This window comes from Triplophysa rosa, linkage group LG3 (assembly GCF_024868665.1).
Source record: "Triplophysa rosa linkage group LG3, Trosa_1v2, whole genome shotgun sequence".
Classification (NCBI taxonomy): Eukaryota; Metazoa; Chordata; class Actinopteri; order Cypriniformes; family Nemacheilidae; genus Triplophysa; species Triplophysa rosa.
In genome coordinates, this window is record NC_079892.1 from 10149258 (window position 1) to 10171381 (window position 22124).

Genomic DNA, 22124 nt, shown 5'->3' on the forward strand with positions numbered 1-22124 from the left:
ATGTCCGACTTTTACATATGAGAAAGAGGTATATCGCGTTAATGCCATTTCAACAAACGAGGTATAAAAAGGTAGTAACTGTGAACACGCACGCACACAGAGAGAGAGAGAGAGAGAGAGAGAGAGAGAGCAAGAGAGAGAGAGAGAGAGACATTCTGACATTCTGTCCGCCTGTTGGAATGAAACCGATCCGCGTGTCCACGTGTTTTGGCAATTTGCATTTTATTTCAATATGTAAGCTCGTCTCCCCTATCAGCCGAAGCTGGCTTCAAACGCAAACTCTATTTGTCAGATTCGGCTCTGGACGCACAAATCGGAAAGCCCGGCGTTTTTGTACCCGCCCTCTCAGACACGTTGCCTTGGGAGAAGTAACACGGGGCCACACAACTGCAGGTCTACATCACTGGATCCACGTACAGCTCTTAACAGAGGCTCGATCGGGCGCTCCAGTTGTCTTTGGATATACTGCTGAAACAAAGGAAACTGAGACCATTCGTCCCATCCGGCTTTGAGGTAAGACAAGCGGTTTAAATAACAGCGATCGCTTTCTGAAACGTGTTTTCCGGCAAAAATCGCGCGCGTGTCTATATATCTTTAGGTTTGTGTAAGACTTTATGTATGTATGTAAAATATGTGGTGTAGGTAACGTTAGTGAAGATGCCGCTGGGTGAACAAAGGCATCGACCCGTTTGGTAAAATGTGTAAATTGTGTTAAATTACGTTTTGTAGTTTAAAGCACTTATTTTAATGCATATTGTCACACAAAGCAAATACAATTAATGACATGGCGGATTTTGCTCACTGTACTCTTAAAATATGTCTTTTGGTTTCGTTCGGGTCCGTTTCACGCGACACTGTAGATTTAATTTAAACGTATAAATGTTTTAAAACAAGCAAAAATTACAGTAGTATTTTTGTTAAAGAGCGTGTTGAGGTGTTTGTCATCAACAGGGCCCCACCCTCGGTTATCACACAGGTACATTAACGATCTCTACGGCATTTGTTTTCTTTATATTATGTTTAGCGTTAATATAACATTAAGTGTTGCCCACAGCAACTGATGTTACAATATTAAGTCTCGCTAACATGACTTCCTACAACTGACGTTCAAATTGTAGCGCTGAACGTCGCTATTAAATAACTGTCACGTACGTGCCCTTTTGTCTACGTTTACGCAAACCCAAATGCAGCGAAAATACACATTTGACTGATTATCTTTATTAAAAATCCCTGGTGACAGGAAACTAATAAAGGGCCTTTTCATTCCCTTCCTCGGCTGGCGACAGAACTTGTACAAGTATGCGATGTAGGCAGTTTTTCGATATGAAAGAGGAGTTTGTTCGCCACAAGCGCCGTTTACGATATCGGCTGTCGTACTACACGCACGTTTTTTGTTACTCGTCAGCGTTCAAAAAGCGATTACATGCGTTAGGAAAAGCTGATCTTTGCGACCGTTATAGAGCCAATTAGTCGCGTGCTTGCGGTAGAACTGTTACATAATGTTTTTTTATTGGCAGCGCAAAACTCTTTGGCTCAGCAGTCCGTTTGTTTGCAATGAGACCGACCAGCTGATGGATGGATTAAACGCCCAAATGATGTGAATGTGCATGGTCAGTCTAAAATGAAAATCCATTTACAATATTGACTGCATGTGGTGTTGTATAAACACAAACGTCTACATAATATTTGAATTGTACAGAGTTTCAGTATATAGGGTATGCAAAGTTATTGTTGGCTTTTTACCTTTTAAGATATTTTTTAAAAGTGTCTGCTTTATAAAAATATCTATGTGTTTTGGTAGAAACTGAGATCTGAGGGTCTAACTAAAAGTAAATATTACACTATTAAAAGTAAAAGGTTAATTTGACCCCTACAGATGCTGTAGTCCGGGTAGTTTAAAACAATAGATATGCAAGTTTTGTAACATGCATCGTGCACACCCATTTATATACAATCATGTCAATTTTTAAGAAGTCTGCAACCTTAAAAAGAAGAGCACACTTACAGAAAGCACAAAGTAGTTGACATGACTCATGGCTTGCTTCATTAGACATAATGTTTAAAAGGCTCTTAAATGTTGCTTTTATATAGTCCTTCGGGCTTATACACAGATACACAATACACAGATAATAGGCAGGGTAGTGTAAAATGTGTGGTTTGTCAATTTTTTAAAACACCCTCATAATATTGTACTTATAGATTTAAGCACCATACATGACTCACGTATTCAGTTCCAGAATAATCTAATAAAAATCCATAAATCTCAGCAATTTATTAAGTGGTTTCAGATGGATTAGGACTATTAAAATTGCTCATTTCTAGGGCCATTATTTGTGTCCCATGGCGGTCACCATGGTTGCAGTGTTCTGGTCTCATTGAATAAACAAACAGGGCTTTGAATGTGTGCTTTTTGTGTCACCTGCTCCACCACAGCCTGCTTGTTCAGTACAGATTTTTGCAAGTGTTTTTCAATTAGATGCAATCAGAACAAACAGTTTACGTATGCAAAGGGTACATGTCTTCCAAAGGCCCTACAGCTATGAATACCATAAAAAGATACTGACCCATAACAAAAGATATTTCATAAAAGCCTATTTGTAAAATATTCAGATGTTTCAAAATCATAGGAGATGATAGTGTGTGTAGTCAACACTAAATGTAGTTTATTCATGAACTAGGCTTTTTAAAGACGTAGAACCGTGGAGTTCCCGGCAATGTTTGTTAAACAGCAGTTAGTCTTTTTTTTATAGTCGCTGTTTGAATGAAGTCTGCCATTGAGGCTCAGGTGGTGTGACTGGAAAGCTGGCTGGTCTGAATTGACGTGAATTCAGCATCCGGCTGGATTTTATTAAGGGCACATGCTTAGGCCTAGTCCACACGTATACGGGTATTTTTATAAACAGAGTTTTTCCTTCGTTTTAAAAAAACCTGCATCCACACGAAAACACGCTGAAAAGCACTGTCAAAAGCATGCCAAACCAACAGGTGGCGATATAACCCTAACCATAAAGCCGTGTTGGCCAATCAGAAGCCTAGAATCTGACGTCAAACAACGGAGATGGCGGCACGCATTCCAATGTCATATGGCAAATCTCAGTCTAAAAATCTTCACCCTGGCCGGAGTTTAAAAAAAAGTTTGGTTTCAGTGACTGGGTACTGCGTTTGCGTGTGGACGAATGGCCAAACCGCATAGAAAAAGCTGCGGTTTTGAAAATATCCGTGTGCGTGTGGACAGGGCCTTAGATGGGCATGTTTGATCAGTTGCGTCTGCTTGACTATTAATCTCTCAGATAGGTCCAAATTCTTTCAACACTTTGTAATCGTTTTTTGTCATGTTCCAGTGAAAGATACATTTTTTCTCTCTTTTATTCACACCAGCTCATGTAATAGTCAGTATTTAGTAATGTTTCTTATTATTACCCAATAAAAGATGAAGATTTAAATGCTCCACCCTTTCCCCCCCACAGGTCAGTGATGGTCCGTGCTGGTTAGATTCTGCTTCCGAAGATGTCAGCTTCAGATTCTGACTATTCCATTGACTGGCTGGCCAGTGATGATGAAGAGAATGATAGCGAGTTAGAGCCAGACTGTACGAAAACACAGGGGAAAACGACACTGCGCAGAACCCCCTCTTCGGAGGTTATCCAGGTGACCCAGACATGCCAGTCGAGAAATGGAGATAAAGGGGAGTTGAACGACAAAGAAAACATGAGCTCCCCTGGAAGTTCTCCTTCGAGGTGCGACAGTTCCGAGTATGGCATCGATAGGGGGCTTTCTCATATGGGACGAGGGGATCGGTCCAATTACAGCCAGTGCCCCGAGAGCCCTAAAGGCAAAACGCTTAAAAGAACGTGGAGCTCTGTGGTGCTGGAGCAAAGGGAGAGGCAGCTCACACCTGCACAAATGGAGAAAGACAGACTGTTCGCGTACAAGGTGAGACCTGCCACATTTAGTGCTCTGATATATGTAATTTGCAGGAATCCTAGTGGAAGGGACACAGCGTTCTGAAAAGAACACTTATCGCCACATTATATATCTCCACCCCAACAGACTGAATAAAAAAAGCACGCAGCAGTACCACTTCCAGGAAGACCCCTCCTTCGTGTTTTTTCTAGGAGAAATGTGAATGAGTCACACGAGGTTATTGATTACAAAATTGAGTTTTTCAACATAGTAGAATTTGGTTGAGAACGCATTCTGTTTTAACAAATGTGTGTGAAAGGTTAGATGAGTCATACTGTTTTGTATCAGCATGTCATTGTTTTTCAAAAATGATGAGCTTTATGAGGGAATGTCCTAACTTGACTTGTTTGTGTATGGTATTTGGCAAAGTGTAATGTCGTCAACTGTAAAGGAAGAAATCGCTGAATAATGTTCTCTGTTTTGCAGTGCTTGGAGCTGCAGTGTTACATTCATCCTCTATCCTCAATCCTTAATGGCCTCCGGTCAGGCAGATACCGAGAACGTAAGTTCATTTTACTAATCTTACAGTCAGCATACTACCACATCTGCCCACACCACATATACTTTGTTGCACCAAAGATTAGATTAAAATAAAGTTCCCATGAGAACATTTGGACTAGTAGATCACAAAAAAATTAGACCGAGGTGTGATATGAATGTACATTGTGACACCAAATTGACCACAATTATTTCCTTTGTGTACATGCTGCCTTGCTTAGTCATAATAAAAAGTTCATGGGTGAATGACACACGTCTGGAGCAATGCAAACCGCACAGCTCTTAAAATATCCCAGAGCCTTGATTGAAATACCTGAAGCTTGTTAAAGATAAGCTCAAGGACATAAGGTGGCTCCTTTATGCCCTTGACTGGTGGGATGAATTATTCAAACCATCAGAATCACATTAGTTTTTGTTTTGTTTTCACGTCACTATAAAATCTGCACTTTTAGACATCGCAAAACTTTCTCATGCCAGACATATGGCAAATGGTATTTGAAACGTCAGGTGCTTAACGAAAATTTTTATTGGATAGTTTAGAGCCCCACATGCGGTAGAAGAGAAGTAGTGCATCAGGTCTGTGCTCACTTTGGGATCGCTGTCAAAAGAAGCTCTCTGGGCGACCCCAAACATCCTGGCCGCAGAGACAGCAAGTCTGTCCTCCCACACGCTTCGCAGGAACCCATCTGCCTCACAGACGCAGAACAGCCTGTTCGAGACAATGAGCTGGTACGGTTTCTATAAAGAAATTGTTTAAACTGTGTGTGTCTTCTTTCATAGGGCTTAGCACTTTCCAAGAGAGCGTGGCCATGGACCGCATCCAGAGGATTATGGGGGTCCTGCAGAATCCATGCATGGGGTGAGTGTCCTGCTGTTTCTCCTCGCCTCACTCACCAACTGCTTGAGGGTGGGCTTTAATCCACACAGCACTCCATCACTGATCGATCTGATGGATGTTGTGTCCATTTACTTAATCTACCTCAATCCTCCCTCGCATTGCGTTTGCTAGCCGCATTCTGTTACAAGTAGTTGCCTTAAGTGCTGTTAGGGAATTTTGCTTTGTATGCATGTATGTTTAATGTTACACATTAGCGTAAAACAAGGCTGAGTTCTCCCACATTGCTTGCAAATGACTTGCACGCTCTCAGTTGTGTTTTAGGAAAGCTTCTGCCTGTCTTGGTTTAAGTGTGGGAGTAAAAAAAATGTGAAAACACACGGCGTCACAGCATAACGCTTGGTCCTAAACAACGGGGGACCGTTGGCCAAGTGCAGACCTGTAGCCACACATCTTAACATGTCTGGGCAAGAATAGAATTCGCAAATGTTTATGCAGTCTTGAGGAAATAACCTGTTATACAATTTATGCATCCTCTGGCTAGATGGTGTAATGCGTGTGATGTCATTTCTGGGAGGAGTCAGAGATTCTGTTGCGTAAAATGACCTCATAATTGGTCAGAGTGTTGTGCCATTTACTTTCATCCAGTACCTGGCACGCACCCCAGACATATGTTCTCATTGTGTCATTGTATTGTGCTCTTTAGCGAAACCCACGTGTAAGTGCAGAGTCTAGAACATCTAGTCCATTGGTGTACTTTGGGTCGCATCCAGCGGTGTTGCAGCCTGTGCAGTGCAAAACCACAGCTGCCAGCTTGAAATGAGTATGCAGCCACTGAAAACGTAGATAATGAGGTTGTGAGCCCTAATTCAGGCCATCTGATAAAGGCAGTGAGCCAAGATGGCGTTTGCTCATATTGAAGCTGACACAGGTGATTGTGGAGGCATGGCTGCAGCCCCCCGTTTCACAATTCACCCATTCCATCCCGCCAACTGGCGAGCCCTCCAGCTCATCAAAAAAGCGAATAGTAACTTTAACAGTAGCAGCCATTTAAAATTAAAATGCTGAAAATGGGGCAACAGCAGATAGACTTTGGGCATGTGACTTGTACTAATCCTTGTTAGCCATCTGTCGGGGGCTGGTCGAGTCAATGGGCACCATGTGCTTGTGTGCATGTGTATCGCTGCTCCTCAGCTCAACCATTTCTTGTCCCTTCCCCGTGACGTGGACGTCAGTGCCCTGCTTCAGGCTTATGTGTCTATATTTAGAGGCAAGGGAAACGGTTGCACTCCATGCCACGTGTGGGTTCAGACATGTGTGAATCAACACAAGAGCTGTTCTCATTTTGAGAAACACGTTTGTGTGTGCCGAGTACATGTGGTTAGATTATCTTTACACTCGCTTAGGACATTAGTTAATTTACGGTCATATCAGATAGAACGTCAAGACTGAAATTATGGGTGTAGTTCTTTTTGAATTTTTGTTTGCAGGTGAATTGCCCAACTTAAAATTTGTCCTTCTTGTGCCATACAGAGAGCGATATGTCAACATCATTCTGAAAATGGAGGAGATGTTGAAAAACTGGTTTCCTCACATAAAACCCCAACGAAACAACCAAGCCGATACCACAGAGCTGATGGAAGAGGCAACCCTGTCTAAGAAACCCAAGGTATGGTCTATTTTTTAAGAGTTAAAGATGCTTGAAACGGCAGAACCAAAATACCAATTGCAATCACAGGACTGGAAATGAACAGAGCAGACAACATGTAATTAAAATCTATTTTTACAGTTTAGAGGTATTAAATGCACATTCCCATGTTCGCTTAAAACAATGACACAAAAGAACAGGTAATTTTGGAAAGAACATTCACGTACTGGTTGTATACCTCTTCCAAGAAAATATACCACACTTATTGTTACTACAAACCTGTGGGAACTTGATATGGTTGTTCCTGTAGCACAACTTAAGGAGCTTGATTTTAGGTCATGTGTTTAATTTCCAGGTATCCCGATAAAACGTTCCAATAGACAATTGTGATGAAGTGCTTACCATACGCACAATACATCCGTTTCATAAAAAACATCATTAAATACTACCAATAGACTTGCATATGTTACGAGAATGTCAGTAGAGCTGTATAAAAGCAAATGAAACAAACAAAAAGTAACTTTCTGTCTTTCAATACTTTACAGTTGTTGCCATCTACATCCCCCCTGCTTACTGGCAACCCCGCCACCACAAGTGCCCCTTCCATGGGTAACAAGACTTTGAGAGTCAGCGACCTGACCCCACCCGGGCCCTACTCGGCAACCAACCTAAAATGGCTCCACACATCACCCATCTGCTCCCCGACAGCCGAACAAGCTCAGGGGACAGTCCGGAACTATTTAACAGCCCACAGGGAGAGGGACGCGACGCAAGACAACTCCGTGTCCTCCAGCACGGACCGGATGTGCACCAAGACAGACTCTACTCCCAACCGACCACCACTGGGCAAGATTAACGCCCCTTGCCTTGAGAGACTTCTTAAATCCACAGAGAGCATCATCACCCAGAAAGGCTCAGCGGGCACGGCAGGCGGCGGTTGGTCCTAGTCCCGCGAAAGGGCTCTGGGAAGAGCCTTGGAAGTGCGTGACTGCCACCAACTGGCCTGGAGTCACCTGTCTCCAGCACTCCGTTCTAGCCTTGGGGAGAGGCACAGACCACAGCAGAGGGAGTTCAGGAGTTCAGAGCGACACGTTCAGTTTTGTTGTTGGAGTGCGATCTTTGTGCGTGTGTTGGCAACTGATGTGTACGCATTCTGCATCTGTTCCGTTCTGTTGGACCGCAGAGTCGGAGGGGTTGGGAAGGTTCTATGATCTTGTACTTTTGAGATGGTTTCCTTTGGAGACAAACCTAAAGGATAAACCTCCTGTGGCAGCAGGATCTAACGAGGCAGTGTTTTAGGATCTGTGAAAAGCAAATCTCTAGACAAAACAAAGTAGCCTTTTTTATAGAAAGGGAAGGGAAAAGAGGGAGGAATTTATTCTGGGAACACTTCAGATATTCCAATTTGTTAATGATCTTTATTGTAGGTGTGGTTGAATGTGAATTTGCTTTAGTTTCTTCTTTGAATCCATGCTAGAGAGTTGATTGATGTGACTGTTACTTCATAGGTTTAGAATTCTAGCTACGTTTTGGTACAACAGTTCTACCTCAATCTGACACCATGTCTCCAGAAGTGTACAGAGACTGTAAGAACAGACGTATGCTTGCGTTGACTCAGAGCGAGGAAGCCTCAAAAAGTGCATAAACTCAGCGAGCCAAACATCGCCGTCGTGACGGGTTGTAAGCCGTTCCGTTCAGACTACCACAGGAGGCTCCTTTCACAGGAAGTGCTCCAGAGGCTTGACTGGGTGCCATTGTAAAGAATGTGAACTGAACTGTTTTTCTTTTTGAAGCCTCCCAGTTCAAGGGCATATAGTGCCTGTCAATTCGATGTCAATCTGTGCCTCTTCACTGGTTTTGAAGGGAAAGTGAGAACCATCCAGAATACCTGACGCCTTTGAAGGATGTACAAAGAAAATCAGGAACCTTCAAAACTCTTGCCATTCTTTTTTTGTTGCTATCAAGTAAATTATTGAAACTCTTGCCAACTACTTCCTGTGGTCATGTGAGATGATGATGTTTTGGTTTGCCACATAGCCGGACAATATCTAAGAGGGAAAAGGTATTAGCTCTGTACATATTTGGAAAAAAGTTGTTAAATTACCCTTGCAAAGTGGCCTTTATAGTGTAATATTTTATACTTTCAGAAATAAATGTGGTTATATTTGTTTGCCGTATTCTGTCTTTAAGTATTTTTTTGTGGTTACACAAAAAGTGGTAGACCGGTATCATGTTTCAATGATCAGTGCTTATGTCTAGTGAACAGGATATGCGGATATATAAAGTGTCCTATATATAAAAAACAAATCTGATTCATTTGCACATGAGATGCACACACAAGTGCATTACCACACACATCAGTAAAACCAATAACAGCATTTGCTTGATAACCGAATGGAACCGGTCCAATACAAATATTTTACAAGGATCCTCTTCAGCCATGAAAAGAATGTCACACAATGTCTAATTTGGCTGCATTGTTTTTACTACTTTGATATTCTACCAGAAGACAGCCGATCATAGGCCTCTTTGTTTCCTGTCCTCATTGACATTCTAAAATGAAGACATCTATTCAAATATCAAAGCAACCAATGCCTTCTAGGCACTCTGGAAAAACAACCTCTCTAAAACAAGGCCAGATCTGAAATATAGCTTTCGCTTAATCACATCTTGACCTTAAAAAATGAATCTATTAACTGTCAGAGAATATTGAATGTTACAGGAACGGTCTTGGATGATTAACCGCTCAATGGTTTCTGGGAAGGGTAAGGTTGAAGGAATGGAGAAATGCGGAATACAACCCACATCCTCGGGAGAATAGAAAAGCAAATGTTTTTCTGGACAGTGAGCAATTCAAATGTCCCTCCCTTGATCTGACTTTCTTCCATTTCCCTGCTGTTCACAAAATGAAAGCGAGCGGGCTCGTTGTGCCACGGCACTCTTGTTTCTCATTGCCGTGACTTGTTCTCATGAGAAGAGCTGATGTTCAGAGCAGATAAACAAATTGCACTTCTTATTTACAGTCAAGAAAAACAAGAGCTATCCATCTACCCATGATCGTAAAATTCTAAAAGCCTCTTCACACCAAGAACGATAATAACTATAATGATAACTGTATTTGCGTTGTGTTTATTCTAAGCTATTAAAAGCCTTTAATTTTGATTGCCAGGGCAAAAGTGCACTTAGTACACTTTATTTAGGTACACTTCCATAATGTACTTAAAGTGCTCTATTGTCACACATATATTTTGTACTTAATATACAAAAAATATTGTTTAATGTTATTGTTTAATTTTTTGTATATTAAGAACAAATTTAATGTGTGGGTCGGTATATCGTACGATTCTCATGCTCTCGGTTTCTCAATGACTTACGGTTAAATGCCGCCACATCCGAAAGCCAGAGGGCGCTCTCGCGCAGAAACTCCGAATATGGGAAACCGAAGAAGAGCAATTAGTTCCAGGAAATGCCTGTGGTCGTATTCTATCACTGTTCTTCAAACCTTTTCAGGTATTTTCATGATAATAAAGTTGATTTATAGTAATGATGATTTTTCAAATAAAATAAAAGACTTTTTCAAATACACGTTATAAACGACTCAATCTCGTAGTGATTTTAGATCGAGCAGACGAGCAGTACTTCCTACTGATCAAACAGCGTAGTTCACGGAAGAGCGGTGCATAAAACATCGAATCGATTTCAGAATCGATTTAGACATGTATAATTAGCCTGAATCGCGATATATACCGCGTACTTTAAGTACATCTAAGTTTATAATTGCACTTTTTAACCTGGGTGTGTTATCGTTCATCTGCTAAGAAAGATACTGAAAGAAATCCAAACAATATTGTTTCTTTGTATCTTTATGACAATAGTTGTGGTGTGGATTCAAAAACAGTTTCTAAAATGTTATCTTTATATTTTTGTCCTTGGCATGAATGAGCCTTAAAGGGACAGTTCACCCAAAAATAAAAATTTTGTCATCATTTATCCTCGAGTTGGTGCAAATCTGTATACATTTTTTTGTTCTGATGAACACAGAGAAAGATATTTGGAAGAATGCTTGTAACCAAACAGTTCTTGGCCACAATTGACTACCATAGTAGGAAAATGACAATGGTAGTCAAAAGTGCCCCAGAACTGTTTGCTTTCCTACATTCTTCAAAATATCTTCTTTTGTGTTTAACAGAACAAAGACATTTACAAAGAAATTACTAGTGTGGTAGTCAATGGTGGCCAATAACTGTTTGGTTACAAGCATTCTTCTAAATATATTTCTCTAACAAAGAAAGGTATACAGATTTGGAACAACCTGAGGGTGAGTAAATGAAGACAAAATTTAAATTTTTGGGTGAACTGTTCCTTTAAATGTGAAAAGGGGATCAAGGTGTCACGAAGCTCATGAAGCAATAAACTGATTATGTTTCTTATTCAAGGAATAGGAGCTGTCTAAATTATTTAAACTAGTCACATTATGTAAGTATTAGGGGTGTAACGGCTCAAATTACTCACGGTTGGGTTTGTGCTATGTTCAGGGAAAAGGGACTACTGACAAATAAAAATAAGAACAAATAATAAAGCTACAGGTAACAGCATCAATAAAACAACAGAGCAAATTAGAAAATGAAATAAGATACTGTATATATACCTTTTAAGGTAGAAATGGATTAAAGTAATCAAATAAAACATACCATTGCATATGTACAAATGAAATAAAGACAAATCATAATTGAAGTTACAGAAGCTATTGAGTCACAAGCAGTGAGTGATTTCCTTGACTTTTAACAGACAGCAGGAATATGCTGCTGTCTCTTTAAGAGGAATGAAACCGATCCAGTACACTGATACTGTACACATGCGTTGTTTTTCATCTGTTTCGTCCGTTCACTTAAGACATAACCTACTATGTTTGTTAAGATACTCGACAAGAGGGGCATGTTGACCTACTTCGTGTGTGAATTTGTCCATTTAAGCGCTTCAAAGACAACTCAATATTTGCACCATGTCTGAGACTTTCCTTGTGCGTGCTTCGGATGTTACAGCTCGCAAGAGAGTTTTCTTGTGCATAATCTTGCACTTAAATGTTTAAATTGGCAAGGCTTGAATCAGTGTAGTTTAAACAGCAACATGTGCTGTTCAGGTCTCACCTGCACTCGCACGCTCACAACACCCGGGTGATGAAAGCAGAAATGACTGGTCAATTTACAGCATATGTCAATTTTATTGAAATTTGTCTACGTTATTTGATTTGCTGTAGGTATTAAATGTGTATCCATCGACAAACATACATTAGCTGAACTTTGTCCGTCTGTTTTACGCATTATAATTTCTAACGAACCATATTATAAATGCGTCGTCAGATTTAAGATGAGCCGCGCGTGCCGAACCGTTGGTGGAGAACCGTGCAGTTCAAATTTTTACCGAGAACCGTTACACCCCTAGTAAGTATGGTTTTATAACTGAAATTTGAAAGGTCAAGTGTGTAATTTCTGTGCAAGTATGGTTACCCAACAGAATAGCAAACATGGCTTTTCAAACAGGTTTCTAGAACACTGCCATCTGTCATTGATTGGGTAAACAGATAGCCCCACCCCCAAATTCACACTTGATGATAGTTCAACCAATCTTGCCAGCTGAGATTCCTTTGCTAACACAAAGGAGCAAGTGTACACTTTAAAACATTTTATATTTATGGGATACTGTGATTTTTTATGAGATCAATGTCATCTACTGTTTCTTAGGTCTCACTGGATATGACTGAAAGTGACTAAACATAAAAATAGTGATGCACGATATTGGATTTTTGCCGATATCCGATATGCCGATAATTTCCACCTCAATTAAGCCGATAGCCGATGCCGATACGATATATGCTGTCTTTACGCAGCTAAAAGCGCCAGGCGCTGGACAGCGTTTTTTCAAGGTGGTTTGGTCACAATTATAAGCTGCATGGGAAAAAAATAAGCGCCAGCACTGAGCCCGTGGGAAAAAACAAGGGGACATAGCCCGGTCACTTCAGTGACTGTGCCTTTTCACAGGGCTTGACATTAAGCATTGTCATGTGGTTGTCCTTCGGACAAGAAAACTTGTCATTCACTTGTCCCGAGTACAAAAATTACTTGTCCAACGATAAAAAATGATATTTCATTTGAATTCTCAATATAATTGTTCCGGATCTAGATTGGTAAAGTTTGCTTCTAAACATTTTAACCGCTTTGGCCGCCTGAATTTGGTTATAGGCCTACTCTCCGTGACTGCTATAAAACAAAGGCAAGCAGTAATTATTATTAGTGTTAAGGCTGTAGGTTAACTTTTTTTGCACATAGCACTGGTGCTAGAAATGTTTAAAGTTTGGTAGCACAGGCCAAACTGTAGGAGTATAAATCATCTGTTGTCATCATTAAACAAAAATATGCAAGTGCAGTTCATCATGAATAGACACGTAACTGACAAAAGACATTAATGTTACATACAGATGAATAAATTAGGGCCGTATCATTTTTAGATTACCTAAATTTGTTTGAATATTTCTCAGTTGTGTATTTTTCCTTTTTAACTATATAATAGTGGTACAGTATATTTGTCCACATAAATTACTGTAGTATACTATAGTAAACTGCAGTAAAATTCTTGGATACTATAGTGTTTTTGAACTTTACTATAGTATACAGTGTTTATCAATTCACTACAAGGGCACTACAATTTTCAAAAGCAAATACTATAGTACACCACAGTATTTTTTGTCTGAGTGTTCATTTAACGGGACTTTTATTTTGACGGGTCTTCGGGAAGACGCTTGTTTGCAGATAGCTTCACTCAAACAGTTAAACGCTCGTAAAATAAACTCTCAGAGCAACTCTGACTGGACAGGAAGTTCATGTGTTCACATCCTCATACAGTGCAGACGCAGATAAATCCTCGACCATCACTCGTGTTGTATGTTAAACTGTGCACGTAATTCACTCAGACACGCAGAACAGCCAGATGACATTTAAATAACAGGATTCCGCATGTAGTTACATGGACTCGGTGCGATGCGCCATTGATTATTGTCGCACACAACAAGCACCACCACGACAAACGCACTACACACAAACACACAGCTCTGTCTAATGCACATATTCTTATTCTTCTACATATATGTCGCACTGTTGTTATTTTTTTCAAGTTACTTGTCCAGTCGGGCAAGTAAAGTTATCTCTCACATGCCCATACAAAACATTCACTTGTCGCGGACAATCATTAATGTCGAGCCCTGCTTTTCACATTTTAAAATTATGATAAACGAAATAATTTCAAAACATTTGGAAAATGAATTTGGTGAATATTAATTAAAGAAGCAACAAGAGCATAGGTGTCTTTGAAATGGAGACTACAAAAATGGCAGTGTGCAGAGACGAAAGTCACAGGGCGGCGCGTTGCATATTATGCACGCTTGAGCTCAAATTCAAAGTCTACTCCCGGTGGACGATGGGCAGGATTCAACTTTATATTTACTCTGTGTTTTACTTAAAAACGTTAATCAATAAATAGGCAGTGCGCGGCTGACGGGCGCAGAGATGGATTTCTTTGCGCACTCAGTTAATGTAAGAATGTGCTGCTTTTACAAGCGTGATTTAATTACAGCTTCCTATCGGCGAGGCATATCGGCGTTATTTTCTTTATCGGGCCGATGCCGATAATTAATTTATAAGCCATTATCTGCCGATAATATCGTGCATCCCTACATAAAAAGTAACTCAAGTGCTTAGATGTAATTCTCAGACAGGAAATGTCTTATAGTTACACTGAATCAAAACTGTAAAATGCTTCTTATGTTTGATGAGTCATATCACACAATGATCACAAACTTAGATTAACAGTAGGAGGTGTCTTTGGTTTCTGTCACATTAGGGATGTGGTCTTTTTACCCTCAATTTATGATTTTCTTTTTCCATTTGCATGGGCACACGCTTTTCTCACAAAAACAACTCAGAAAAATGGGGAAGTCCTGTAAAACGGGAGGAAGGGTGACATGCAGAAGTGAAAGTGCCCTTTATGTTTGAATTGGAAGTTTCCTTTAACTGCGCGTATAGAAAACAATAGGTGTTTTGACATTGAAGGTTGCACTGAAGTACAAAAGCATTCTGAATGATGGCATACTGTAGATTAACTTTCCTGTAGCTCAATGGTAAGAGCATGGCGTTAACAATGCCAAAGTCGTGGGTTCGATCCCAGGGGATTGCACATACTTAAAAACTTGTATGTATAGGATAATGCAATGCAAGTCGCTTTGGATAAAAGCGTCTGCCAAATGCATAAATGTAACTCCTAACGTTTGACATTTGTGTTGTCACGGAAATGCCAATAAATTGATGAACTTCACCGAAGGTCACAGCAACTTTGAAGTCTGAAGGAACTACAGGATATGGGTAAACAAAGTGTGGTATTGACAAAAATTCACACTTGGTATCAACAGACAAGAACACAATTTATTACACAACTATTTGGGTTTTGTGGGAATGTTTCATTTTGACAGAATACAAAAGGTACTTTTGACTGTCAAATGAGAAATACACTTTTTGTTCGCATAATATTTTAGTTGCGACATTTACCAGTAAGAACTGCCAAATCTAACCAGCCAAACCACAACTCTCTTCAGAAGCGCATACAATCATACTTCTCATACTATTTCAGCTTGACCTCCTATTTCTGGTACAACAAATACACTGAAATTTATACAAGTCTCAATTTTTTCACATCTTAAAGCAACACTAAAACTTTTGCTCACGAGTTGCCCCATGTGGTTTTGTGCAATTGTCTGTTACCAGTGTTGTAAATAATGTCGCTGTATAAGCTTCCCCGTGGGCAGCGCAATAAACAAAATTTTGTTTATTAAGCTGATGGAACCAGCGAATGCAGAAACGCAGTTTGGAAACCATGTGGCACTCTTCCGGAGGCAGGGGATGGGCGGGGCTGTGTGTACCGACCCGAACACAGAACTTACAGAGAGTGCTTGTAGCCACTATGAGGCTGCTAAGGTAGCGGCGGCAGTAGAATTCGTCCGGTTAAGAGTTGTTCTACCACTGAAATCATTTTAGAGGAAAAAAATGAAGGTCGAAAAACTACGAAGTGTTGCTTTAAATCATTATTTGATAGACTTCCATGAGTTAACATTGTTCCACAACCCTGTAATTGGTTTTGAATAACAGTATACCACATACTACACAGTATGCTGTTCTCTTCCAAAAACATCCTTAGACTTGCGTCCTGTTTTTAGGTCATGATGCATTTGTGGCCTTGTATGTTTCTATGCGTGAGTCAACATTGATCTCCATTGGTGGTATGATGGGATTTCAGAACTGTTCTTTAGTTCCTGTTCTGCATTTTTGATACAATTCCTTGCACATTTTTGTGGTGCCACACAGCCGAACCGCTTATTCAGAATTTCCCCTCATTCCCCTCTTCCTATGAACCAGAAATGACATAGCCAGTGAGCTCTCATGTGCTTACTGGTGAGAATTCATAAAGCATAAAAATCAAATACACTTGTATTTGTTATTGGAGCTCGGGAATAGCTTTCCTGTGCATTTTAACAACAGTGCGGCTCATTGGCTTTGACCACTCATCCATTTCTGTAACTACGGTTTGTGTTTATATTTCAGGAAAGGAAATTCAAATGAAGACATGAAAGTCACTATTTAACACTGACTAAGAGCCAAACGTAACATTAAAATTGATGCTCTGACTAGAGAAAGACCGCATGAGCCAAGGCAAAGACAAGAACATATAACTCGGTTAAGTTTAAGTCATGCCACAGGCTCGAAACTCACGTATCAATTCACATCAAAAAACGATAATGAAAAGGATGCAGATCACTTTGACGACGAAATAAATGCATTTTGTTTTAAAACTGTAATTCATTTTCCACTAAAACATGCTTTAAGAGTAATTATGGAAAAGTTAAATATGAAAGAAAACACCCAGAGGAGTCGTTTTTCCGTTTGACTTTCAGTCTTTACGTAATATTGCCCTCTTTTGTCTGTCTGGAAAGAGGCATTGTGCCCATTAGGTTAGAAAATTGCTCATTAACTTGTTAAGTAATTCAACAGGTAATTTATCCCCACCGCAGAGATAATGATCTCATTTGTCACAGAAGACCCCTAAATAACTGAACCATCAGCTTCTGTTCATGAATACAAAAATAACCCATAGCTTTTGTAGTGAATACTTCAACACATAACTGCTCCCTATTCACTTTTATATAATTCCTGCTGCTATAACCTGCTCGCTGGTACATTATGATGTTTCAAAGCCTAAATAAAAGAAATCAATCCTTTTTATTTTATAACATCAGCCATTTGGAGACATGAACAGCAAGCAATAAAACTATGCATACACAAGGGTACTTTTATATCCCTGCTTTCCTTCTGAAACCCCATATATTTTGTGATTTTTATTTTTTGCCATAAATCATTATTATTATGTTTTTGTTTGTAACTGGGTTTTGCAAAATATCTAACCAATAAAAAGTATTAAGTGCTTGTCAACTTTGACAACACAGTATATAATTGTTTAAAAAGTACAGTGTTTTTTCCATTTACTGAAAAACAGTGAATTTGGACATCCAAGGTTTTGGAAGGGCAGCAAGGATATTTAAAAAATAAATGTAATTTAGAGGTGATGCCAATGTGTTTATACTGGGATCTACTGAAGGGCATAGACAATGTAAAGATTATTAAAGAAGATCCATGAATGAAAATCTTGTTTTTGGAGAAAGACCAAAATTATTATACTGTAAGGCCCTTTAAATACAGCTTCATTTCAAAGCATTCTACATTTGAAGTTCAGGAAATAATTATGCTTTTACGTGATTCTTTTTAAAATTTTGTCCTTTGAAATTTGTTTTTGATTGTTTTATGGATTCTAAATCTGTTCAAAGTCCCAAATGTCACTTGAGACCAAATAACAAAACACACAAGCAACAAAACGTGCCCAAAAAATAGAATTATCTTTATTTGTTTCAATCTCTTATAATCTTAAATAAAAGAATTTGAAGTTGTAATTTTGCTGAAATTGCCCACTGTTTACAACGAGCGTTTTGGTGTCTTTCCCACTCCAGCCAAAGATTCACAGCCATACTTTTAACTAGGGCTGTGCAAAAATATCGATACATGTAACTATCGCAATATTTTTTTTTTCGATAGTGTATCGATAGTGATACCTCTACTATCGATATATATTTTTTAAATCATGTCATATACATACGGCCAAAAGTAAGTGGAAGCGAGCATGGCGAAAAATATAAGAACGCTTGGAGCTCTCCGAGCTGATGTGTGGGTGTGCTTTGGTTTTCAAAATAAGTCATGGAGTAATGAGTTATATAAAATAATGCTGTTTGTAGGCTTCGCAAGTCATGACACAAGTCACTTGGCTACTGCAGTGCATTAGACAAAAAGTTTATTAAGAAAAGTAACAATGACATTTATTGTGCTTTCACGGATGTGACACCAGCGCATTTACAGCACGGATGAACCAGGGGTTTTACACTGCCCATGTTCAGTGTTTTAACTGTAATGCACCACAACAGCCAAGTGACTTGCGTGAGCCACCTTATTCCCCTGTGCTACCCACTTGAGGGGCGCAATCCACAGTTTGAGAACCCAAACCTCTGATCTAAAGGTCCATGCATCGCACATCATGGCCACTCTGCAGAGGTAAGGGATGTTTTTACACTTATCCTTACAGAAACCCCTCGTGGGTGCACAGCATGTTGTATTTCTAGCTCTATTTTTTACATTTTCTATTTAAAGTATTGCAATATATCGCAAATGTGTATCGTATCGAAATACATAGCAATATATTGTATCGTGACCCATCTATCGTGATATGTATCGTATCGGGAGGCACTTGCCAATACACAGCCCTACTTTTAACCCAGATAAAGGCAAAAGTCATGATGTCCCCCAGAGATCAAATGCCCTAGATACAATTTCTGCCCCATTTCTGGCAGAGCAAGAACTCTGAATCAATGCTATTGAGAAACCAATTAATCACCTTTTGACTGGGTCAATAATGTCATCTCATCTCTTACAGAGATGAAAGGAAAGAGCCTTGTCCCGAGACTGACCTCCTGGACAAATCTTCAGGGGTGCGTGACTGTTTATCAATACAATTGAATTTGTTGTTTAAGGGCTAATATTAGACCAACCTCCCCTATCCTAAATCCTGCTTTAACTGGTTTAACAAAATGCAACAAACCAGATCCTAGACCTGTTGCAAGGACAAACACATGTGGTCTCACCCACAGCATTAACAGCTATAGGGAACATGGTGACAGAACAGACGCGTTCCAAGAATACAGGGCACACGTGAGTCCTAAATGAATAATGGAGAGGTTCCTATGGGAACTTATATACTCAGTACTGCCATTTGAGCAGAGCCCAATGTAACGTAATGATCTCTCTCTCTCTCACACACACACACACACACACAATAAGCAGAAATCAAGCATTCACAAATTATATCTACTATTAAATCTCATGAGGAGGGGTTAGGATGATCAAATTTTACATTCAAAAACTAGTCAGTTGACGCCCACCATCAAATGTCAAATTAAAATTATTCGAATTGGAATTCATGACTTTTAACTTGTGATGATGGAACTTTCAATGCAAGGTATCTGTATACTAAAACCAAGTATGGTTTTCAGGTACTCTTTACACATCTGCCTAAATGTGACCCGGTCTGTGAAAACCCAGCTGAAGTCTTTTTTTGTGATTTACTGTTTTCTACATTAAATCCCGCATAGAATAGAATATATGAAGAATATTCTGTAAAAATGTAATCTTGATATCTTTAATATTAACTGAGCAAGGCCATGTCAAAGATTGAAATCATAGTGACACATCGAGTTTGATCTCAAAGTTAGATTTTGAGACTTCAGCCTTGTTTTCAAAGACACAAATCAGCAAAGTAACACAAGTCTTCCGTCAGACGCACTGTAGTATTGCACACTCATAGAATTTGATAGTGCTCACCTGAAATGGGGTTTTCAATGCCTGAGACAACAGTGTATCCTGGGCCAACAGGATGTGCAAAACATCGCCATGAATAGCCGTAGATGCTGGAATGGCGTTTAAGAATAATTAAATGATGTGCAAAACACAAAATTGCTGAAATTAAACATTTATTTTGACAATTAAAAGACAATAAGTGCATATATTGTCCAGCCAAAATAGGTAGTGTGTAGCCTACCATAAAACCTAAAGCCTATGCTGGCACATAGCAGTTTCTGATAACAATTGATTCTTACTACGTAGTTTGTTCTTTAGCATTTCTAGGAACTGACAGAACAGTACATTGGTGGGCTTTCAATGCCATCCAAATGTAACAGTTGCTCACTAACACGCTGCCCACGTCCAGATGGCACTCTGATGCTCCAAAAGAAGGAGTGCACAGGGTGTGCGGCCCAGTTTCACGATCTGGAGCTTCATGCGTTTCCCAAAAATCCCTTATGCATATAACATTCATTTCTGATCTCATCAAAAACGTATAATATATTAATACGATTGTTCTCTATTTTGACACTTGTGTGATGTGTGTCATGTGTGAACATGACAGAGGAGAAGATTCATATTTGTACTCGCTGCTTGCGCAAAATTAGCCGGATTACAATAAACGATATTCGTCAGCATTGTGAGACTGTTGTGAGACATTGTGAGACTGTCAGCTGCCCCCCTGTCAATTAAAATGGAGAAGTACTTCAAACTACGTTTAAAAACACATGGACAGCTTGGATGCTATTGCTCTTAGCATGTAACACGTAACGTTAAGGCTGGATAACACTGAATGGCATCATCTTTACACGGAGTTTATCAAAGATTTTCAGCCCTTAAATACCTTTACCTTTAAACAACAAATTTGTATGAATCTGACCAGATATCAATAACACAGTTCCCGGTAAGACACATCTGTCATATGGCTCTAATATGCAGGTTTGCTGTAAAGAAACAGACATCGCTTGGCTCATAAAAGGTATATTGTTTAAATACTGAATCGGTTTTTAATTTGTTGTGTTACACAATTCACCTCAAGTTGATGACATTGATTTTTTAAAATAAATTTTAACGTTCTCACTTGCCTCATTGTTATGTTACGAGTGTGATTTTCAAATCATTAATACTAGGCTATATGTATTTTCTCAGCTCCCAGTCAGAATCAGATGACAGGAGATCAGGGAGAGGACGACATGTTTCAGAATTATGATGAAGTCAGAGAAGACACAAAATTTAGGAGCAGGACACACCAAAGGCTAGCTGTGACCTAAAGCTTCAATTTATTGTTTTAATAATTTTGTGAAGTTTTCCAAAGATCACAGACAAAGTAGTACTGTTAACCACAAGAAATATGAGAAATGCTTAAGAGCCGGGATAACATGAGAAGCACAGGGACATCTTTTGAAATAGTAGTGAGCATTTTTACTGTGTATTGTGAGAATTTCATATAGTCCATTCATTTTAATCATTTGAAATATTTTACTTTACAATATTCCAATATGAAACCTTATTTAAATCAAAAGCATTTGTTTGACGTATTTAATAGTTTTTGTATTTGCATTTTACCAGACAATTTTTCTGTATCAGTTATTATACACAAGCTTACATTAATACATAAATAAATAGTTACACACAAAAAGTACACACTAAGAACTAAGATATGGATGACTGCACAAGCACATAATGCATATTACGTACAGAAACAAATATGTACAGTACATTAATGTCGAAGTATATATTTACATTATTTTTATTTACATTACAATTTGTACAAATAAAACCAAATGTATGTATCCACAGTGTTACGTTTATTCTTTAGCATTAGCTAACGCTAGCGTTTTCACCAATAGACCATTTGATCTTCAGTAGCTGACGTGCTGTGGCTCAATCACATCTGCACTCTTAACGTGATGACAACAAACTGTAGTACCAGTTAAGGTTTAAATCCTTACTTGTAATAATGTAAATCCATGCTCGGAACATTATTAAATCTCTGTGAAGCTTCTTAAAACGACACAGCCATGCCTGACGGAACCACAGTCACGTGTGTATTTAAACGCTGCAGGTCATGACTAAATTAAAGTTTTGTATTATAGCACCGTTACATGTTTAATATGTAGTATTTTAACAATACGATGTATTT

The 22124-nt window shown here is 39.2% G+C and overlaps 1 protein-coding gene and 1 long non-coding RNA gene across 2 annotated transcripts in view; one reads left to right on the forward strand and one right to left on the reverse strand.

Annotated features, from left to right (window-relative positions):
• Positions 1-22124, reverse strand: part of LOC130552220 (uncharacterized) — a 59996-nt gene that overhangs the window by 37543 nt on the left and 329 nt on the right. Inside the window, exon 2 of the long non-coding RNA XR_008962695.1 lies at positions 19964-20049. This is a non-coding gene — a long non-coding RNA (uncharacterized LOC130552220). The remainder of the gene's footprint in view (positions 1-19963; positions 20050-22124) is intronic.
• Positions 259-9121, forward strand: LOC130552217 (uncharacterized). Its single transcript, XM_057330419.1, has 6 exons — positions 259-513; positions 3468-3933; positions 4390-4465; positions 5242-5320; positions 6830-6965; positions 7490-9121. Exons 2-6 carry the CDS (start codon positions 3508-3510, stop codon positions 7889-7891), a joined length of 1119 nt encoding a protein of 372 aa, XP_057186402.1. The 5' UTR covers positions 259-513; positions 3468-3507; the 3' UTR covers positions 7892-9121.